This window comes from Solea solea, chromosome 4 (assembly GCF_958295425.1).
Source record: "Solea solea chromosome 4, fSolSol10.1, whole genome shotgun sequence".
NCBI lineage: Eukaryota > Metazoa > Chordata > Actinopteri > Pleuronectiformes > Soleidae > Solea > Solea solea.
Window position 1 is genome coordinate 8,582,850 of NC_081137.1, and position 7,888 is coordinate 8,590,737.

A 7,888-nucleotide genomic window follows, 5' to 3' on the forward strand; every position below is an offset into this window, starting at 1 on the left:
ATGATCTGTAAACACCCAGTGTCCTTAACAAAGTGTCTGTATGTTCCTTTTGGATCTTATCTATGTGGGTTTTGTGTTGTGCTTGCGGAAAATATTGTGTAGCTTCAGAAATTACATTAAAAAACATTTGAGAATGTTAACGTTAATGTAACATAATTATATCGATGGCTAAGTAAGTAAGGCACCATTTTTTGCTTTCATGAAGGCTGTATTTTAAAATTCCATTTACCCCGTTACAGAAAAGCCATAAGAACATTGATGCTGTGCTCCAAATTTGATCTTTTTATTTCACAGCATTATTGTGTTACTTGATTTTCTTTCTTTTTAAAATTATTTATTTAAATATATATATATATATATATATATATATATATATATATATATATATATATATATATATATATATTAATATCACAATACAATTTTAATAGTAGTGAGAATCTGCTAAACCAGCCAAATATTTTGATATATGAAATCAGCTAAATATAGGAGAAGATATCATTCACGGATGATGATATTGTCATAAATCTGAGCAAACTGCATTTTGTTTTATATGAAAAATACTACAAAGGACAGCAGCTGTATATACCCATGTTATGACTCCATTGTCTCTCCAGCCAATAGCTTGTTGAACACATTTTATTTTTAATTGAGAAGTTAGAAATAAACATCATATACAACCGTATGATAGAAGAATAGAAAAAAATAATGAAATACAGGGGTTTGATCATAATGTAAAATAAGTACAGATATTAGTTGTTTTAATTGCTTTTTGTTTTAGATTTAGATGTTCAACTTATTTAATACAAATAGCAAATGTAGGCTTTACTGCCAAAGTTGCCCTTAGGAATAAAAAAAAATGAACAGATGATGAACAGATTTATAACTAACGACCTCATTTCCCTCACCTTACTGACAATGAAGTACTTGATGGAATTGTATTTTGAAACATTTCAACCGGAAGTGCCGCCTGCCTTCGTCACATTGATCCGAGACGTGTACTATGAAAATCACCAACAACATAAATGGACTTCGGCTTACCGTGTGACCTATGGGCTGTTTCCTGCTTACCTGTGACATGTTTTTAGTTTTTAGCTGAGTGGCTGAGTCTTGGTTCTGCCAGATATGTATTCCTGTTAGCAGGCGCTATACAAATGAAATTCAATTGAAGTGAAGGAGACAAAAGTCCGGCTATCGATCGTCAGTTGGAGCAGCGTCAGGTTTAGCTGGAAACATGTCACCAGCACCAGTGCTCCCGCTGGTCATCAACTGTCTGATGTCAATGTTGGGCTGCATGGCCACAATGAAACTTATCCCTGCTTTTAGACAGCATTTCCTCTCTGCCAGACTGTTCGGAATGGACCTGAATAAGACAACAAAAACACAAGTGTGAGTCATGTTACTAATAGACAGTCATGTGTGTGCTTCTTCCTTACTCCGTGTTTCTGTTTTATGTGTCTGTGCACTAATTGTATCTGTAAGTTTATCATCGAACTGTCGATAAATCGCATACATTTGCTTGGGAAAAAAATCTATAGCAATAAAGCTATACCAAAGCTATACCAGCTACACCACCCTGCTGGTGAACCATAATAGTTTTATAATTTAAAATAAATGGGTAAAAAATAAATAATCCGTTTTGTAAGTTTCAAATTACAATTAAAAATTCTTATATGATGGGCAAAACTGTAAAAAAAAAAACATGTTACTGACATGAATGAAATTTGGTATGTGTATGCACGATCAGACACTCCTACTGGATAATTTGCCCCAGATTACAGATTTGGTAGCAATTTAAATGTTGCATAGGAAGTCCCATCAGTCCATCCATCCATCATCCATCATCCATCCATTAGCTACCACTTTGTACAAATTCTTAACAGATCAGGATTAATTGTGTCATGCGTATGGAAGATGGTAATAGCTATAAGTAGGTAAAGTTTTATACAGATTAAGAAAATCTTCTGGATCCAGCGGATTAAAATGTTCAAATTTCAGGTACTGGTTCGTAAAACGTAGGTGACAATGTGTTGAAACATCGGCAGAGGTCTGTGTTCACTGAGTGTTCTTGTTATCATTTTGTTTCTCTTTTGATCATCTCCTCCACCTCCTCTTCTTTCCAGTCCAGAGTCTCAAGGAGTGATCAGTGGTACAGTCTTCCTCATCATCCTCTTCTGCTTCATCCCAGTGCCTTTCCTGAGTTGCTTTATGGGAGATAAGTGCATGGGCTTCCCACATGATGAGGTAAGTTTACTGATGAAGAACTGAACGTTGTAGGGTAAAAAAGCAGGCCAGTTTACTACTTCGTTAAGTTAGAAGGCTCAACTTGCTTTTCTTGGCACCTGCTCTGGCGAGGTTCCAAGCAAGCTGAGCTGATACTAAAATGTGACATCGACAGACTGACGGCCACTGATTGGCAGAGAGTGCTGTCACTGGAAAAGTCACAAGTACGATGTCTGACACAAGAAACAAACCAAACAATGCAAACTGTAGGTCATTTAAAAAGACTTAAAAATCCTGAAACATGCGTTAATCTCCAGCCTTTAGCAAGGACATTTCTAAAATCTCATATACAATTTCTCTAGTGTTTTTGAAAACTGTGAAAGCAGAGAGACTGGTCTGTAGTTATTGAAATCATGTTTATCCCCACATTTATAAAATGGAATCTCTTTGGCTATCCTCATTTTCAAGAAAGATTCCTGTAGAGAATGATACATTGCATATATATCATCTTTTCTTTCTGTTATATGCCTTGCAAGACTGAGTCCACTATTTACATGTTAATTAAGTGTTTTAATTGTTAATTAAATTAATTTACTATCCTATTTTCATCACTTATGTCAATGTTGTTTTTAACATGTAATAATAATATTAACAATACATTTTATTTATAAGCGCGGCCTTTTTCAACACTCAAGGACACTTTACAAAACAAACAACAATAGAAAACAGGCAACAGGACGATACAGTAGACAGAAAATGGAATGTGATTACAGAGAGTAGGCTATTTTGAACAGGTGGGTTTTGAGTCTTGGAAGAGGAGAAAAGAGTCAGCCTTGCGGATGTCTGGTGGGAGTCAATTCCAGAGATGGGGAGCAGAGCGGCTGAAAGCTCTGCTCCCGTGGTGCTAAGGCGGGCAGAGGGCACAGTGAGGTGGATGGAGGGGGCGGGAGTACTTTGGATAGTGGGGATTTGGTGCCAATAATGAGGATTTATGTTGTATTACTGTTTGTATCATGTGTGTTTGTGTCGCATATAAAACAATGTCATGGCAGTTTCATGCAGCTGTGCTATGGCGACCCTGCCCACGTTGAGGAGGTACTATGAAGAAATGGAAACCAACGTGCCTGATACCAAACCGAGTAGAGCCAGTCCTACTAGAACTGTATAATGGCTCTCTCTTGGCTCTTTAAATAAGGCTCACGCTTTGGCTCTTTAAACGAATAAGATTCCCACCTCCTCTAACAAAACACGATTGATCTCGGAGCTTCTTTGATTGTCCATAGCTTCACTCTCTGTAAACACAGACTAAATGTAATTATTTACATGTATTATTATTTGGGATATACAGACACAAGTGATATTTACAGACAATAAATACTTTATATTTACCTCTTATGCTAACATTAAACCAGTGCAGTACCTGCATCTTGGGCTACAAGTGACAGCATCATAGCACATAGCGTTGTGTGTCCTCTCTCTATTGGCACAACTGTCTCAAGGCATGTGGGAGCGGCTTGCTTAGCGATGTGTCTGTCTAATTTCTGCCACACTACAAACACCGGTGTTCTAAGTAAGTCACCTACATGCAGTTTACACAAGATAACACTGTGAATTATTAGCTTATGCTCATTTCCTCATCTGTGTCTGTATCTGATGTCACATTTTACATCAAAGGAATTTAAAACTTTTGGCAGCGTACAGACCAATCACATCAGTTCAAAGTCATCAAAGAATATTTGTCCTGTTGTTTTAAACAAAAATGTGTTAAAAATGTTTTATGTTTATGTGACACATTAAAGTGTACCTATTTCTACCATGGACACAGGTGGACAGACATTCAAACAGTGGTAGTTACATTTTAATGCTTGGAACAGATGTCCAAATGTGATCTAAATGTGCAATCTTCAACTTAAAAAAACCAAATAACTTAAAATAAACACTTTTTAGAAATATATTATATCATAAATCTTAAATATGTTAAAATGTTTAAGCTTTTGCCACTGCCAATCTTCAGTTTAAACTCAAACTTTGTCCCTTCAAATTACTTTCAAACATGCAATAAAGAAATAGTCACGGCAGTTACTTTAATAAAGCAATAACTGTATGCTTTTGCTGCCTTACGCTAAGCTGTCAGTGAACAACTAATCAGTTTTAAACACAAATTGCAATTTGAAATAATGCAATTAGCAAATCGTACAGACTTCAACATAATTATTCTAGTTTTGATTGTTCTACTTTGTATGTTAATGTGACTCGTAATATCTGTTACTGTGTACATTTAGAGCAGTTGTTTTGTGTTCTAATGCGACATAATTAAAAGCAAACTATATGGCAAATAAAATAGTTTCATATACAGTGTGTGTGTATATATATATATATATATATATATATGTGTATGTGTATATATGTATGTATGTATATGTATATATATATATATATATATAAAATCTAATTTCTCCCCAAATTGTCAAAATAATTTGTCCTTTGTGATGTTTTTTGTTGATGTTAATGCAGCTTTCCACTTGTAAGTGATCCCTTGTGAAAGAGATTCTAATCTAAATATGATGTTTTAGTGAAGTTTTATTTGACAGATATTGCAATAGTTAAACATTTCACATTTATTAAAACATAAATTATTTTGCAAGGTTCAGTTTCCTTTTATGAGTTGGTGTAGAATAGAGGTGTCAAACTGGTGGCCTGTGGGACACATGTGGCCCTCTAATCGAGTACATGCGGACCACCAATTGCTTTCTTTTTACCATGAAAACATGACCTCTTCCTTAAAGTTTAAACACAGTGAGGTGATAGAATATCGACAGAATATAATTCTAAATGTATTTTCTATAAAAGTAATTAATTAATTATTTAGTTGATTTTAGATTTTTTTTCTCTGTTTTTGCATCATAAATATGTTATTTTTGTGAATGATTACATGTCAAAACAAGCACTTTTACTTTGAAATTCAGTCAAATATCATCACAAATAAATTATTTTTTTTAATGTCCAACCACTACTGAACGTTTGTTTTTTTTCCCCCACTTTTTTCCCCATCTTGACCAGACTAGACACTCATTGGCCCCCAGGTCATTTGAGTTTGACATCCCTGGTGTAGAACAAAGAACATTCAAAACATAGAACAGTTACCACAAGGTGTGACTGTTGAATAAACTGTGTATATATAGAGAATACTTTTTGAACTTTGCTATCAATGCCTGACATTTAAATTGTCATGTGGTACTATTTGCGATAAAATATCTGCTGGAAAAAAAGAATGACTTAAACCTGCACTTTCCTCTCAAATTTGTTGTGTTTTTCTTGTCAGTTTGTACAGTTGATTGGAGCACTTCTGGCCATCTGCTGCATGATCTTCCTTGGCTTTGCTGATGATGTGCTGAACCTGCGCTGGAGACACAAGCTCCTGCTTCCCACAATGGCTTCCCTGCCTTTACTTATGGTCTATTTTACCAACTTTGGTAACACAGTCATTGTGGTGCCAAAGCCCTTCAGAGTCCTGCTTGGGCTGCACTTGGATCTTGGTGAGTTTGCATGGTTGAATACGGAATCTTCTGGTATCAGACAGACCATTGTATTGAGTGATCCTGGCCAGATGAGATATATAATTCAATTAAATTTCATTCAATTTTATTTGTATTGTGCCAAATCATAACATACATTATCTTAAGGCACTGTACATGGAGAACGTCATGGAGAGCAGAGAAACCTGACAATTCACACAATGAGCAAACACTAGGCTGCCTTCACTGGTTGGTGTGAAAGGAAAAATGGGGGACAGAGGAGAAAATAAAATGATAATAAAAATAAAGTCATATTTATACCCTGAGTGTGAGAGAGTGAGTGTGCACCACAGGAAATTCCCCCAGCAGTCTAGGTCTGTAGCAGCATAAATAAGAGATTGCCCAGGTTTCCTTGAGCCAGCTCTAACTATAAGCTTTATCAAAAAGGAAAGTTTTAAGTCTATCTTTAAATACAGAGAGAGTGTCAGCCTCCTGAACTGTCATTGGAAGCTGGTTCCACAGGAGAGGAGCCTGGTAACTGAAGGCTCTGCCTCCCATTCTGCTCTTACAGACTCTGGGACTAAACCTGTATTTTGGGACCTAAGTGATCTGTTAGGGTGATAAGGTAAAATTAATTATTTCAGGTATGAAGGGGCCTGACCATTAAGTGCATTGTATGTGAGGAATTGAAATTGAATTCTAAACTGTACGTGGAGCCAGTGTAGAGAAGCTAACACTGGAGTTATATGGTTTCAATTTAAATTAATTTAATTCAATTTTTTTCAAATCATAACATGCATTATCTCAACGCACTGTACATGGACAACATCAAGGAGAGCAGAGAACCCCAACGGTTCACACAATCAGCAAGCACTAGGCATCAGTGGAGAGAAAAAACTCCTTCTTAACCCTCCTGCTTATTTAATATCCCACAGCCAGGGGGAGCAATGTCATTCTGAACCGAGCGGGTCAATCTGACCCACACAAGGTAGCAGGAGGGGTATCAGGAAGAAATCTCTGACAGAACCAGGCTCAGAGATGTGCAGTCATCTGCCTTGACCGGTTGGAGTGAAAGGAAAATGGGGGACAGAATAGAGGTGGGGGACAGAAAGGGGGCAGAGAAAGGATGGGAAGATAAGGTAGAGACAGAAGAGAGAGAGAGCGACCAGGAGCAGATACACAACAACTGTATCAAGTTACAAGTTTACATGTCAGAACTCATGCTGCAGCATTTTTAATTAACCAAAGGGTTTTAACAGACTTCTTGGAACATCTTAATAATAAGAAGTTACAGTAATCTAATCTAGATGTAACAAAAGCATTAACTAGTTTTTCAGCATCCTGTAAGGACAGAATGTTTCTAATTTTCATAATGTTCCGCAGGCTGTTCTGAAAATTAGTTTTATGTGTGAATCAAATGACATTTCCTGGTCAAAAATAACTCCAAGGTTCCTCACAGTAGAACTGGAAGTAATGTCATCTAAAGAGATGTGAGATGAAATGTTTACGGCCGAGTACTTTTCTGAGTTTAAAAGTAGAAAGTTTCAGGTCATCCAGGACTTAATGTCTCTGAGACATTCCTGGAGGTGAACAACCTGATTTATCTCATCCGGCCTCATTAAATAAAGCTGTGTGTCATCTGCATAACAATGAAAAAGTATGTTGTGCTTTTTCGTTCCCTAAAGGAAGCATATACATGGTAAAAAGTAAGTTACAAGTACTGAACCCTGTGGAACTTCACAATTCACTTTTGTTTGTAATGGGGCATTATCATTAACAAACTGGAATATATCCATCATATAAGTATGAGTTAAACCAGCAGAGGACAGTTCCTGTGATCCCAAGAGTCTGCTCCAATCTCTGCAGTAGAATATTATGATCAATGGTGTCAAATGCAGCACTAAGATCTAACAGGACAAGTAAAGAGACTAGACCATTATCTGAGGCCAAGAGAAGGTAGTAACTGCTATTTCTGTGCTATGATGCAATCTATAACCTGTCTGAAAATCTTCAAACAGGCCATTATTGCGCAAATATTCACTTAATCGATTGCCAACCGCCTTTTCTAAGATTTTAGAAACGAAGATTTGACATAGGTCGGTGATTAGCTAAAATATCTGGGTCAAGGGTCGCTTTTTTGAGAAGGGGTT

The 7,888-nt window shown here is 36.5% G+C and overlaps 1 protein-coding gene across 1 annotated transcript in view; it reads left to right on the forward strand.

Annotated features, from left to right (window-relative positions):
• The first annotated feature begins 973 nt into the window (after positions 1-973).
• dpagt1 (dolichyl-phosphate (UDP-N-acetylglucosamine) N-acetylglucosaminephosphotransferase 1 (GlcNAc-1-P transferase)) overlaps positions 974-7,888 on the forward strand; it is a 15,937-nt gene continuing 9,022 nt past the window's right edge. Inside the window, exons 1-3 of the mRNA XM_058627371.1 lie at positions 974-1,389; positions 2,124-2,244; positions 5,546-5,759. Of these exons, the coding sequence (XP_058483354.1) occupies positions 1,235-1,389; positions 2,124-2,244; positions 5,546-5,759 (490 nt within the window). The 5' untranslated portion in view covers positions 974-1,234. The remainder of the gene's footprint in view (positions 1,390-2,123; positions 2,245-5,545; positions 5,760-7,888) is intronic.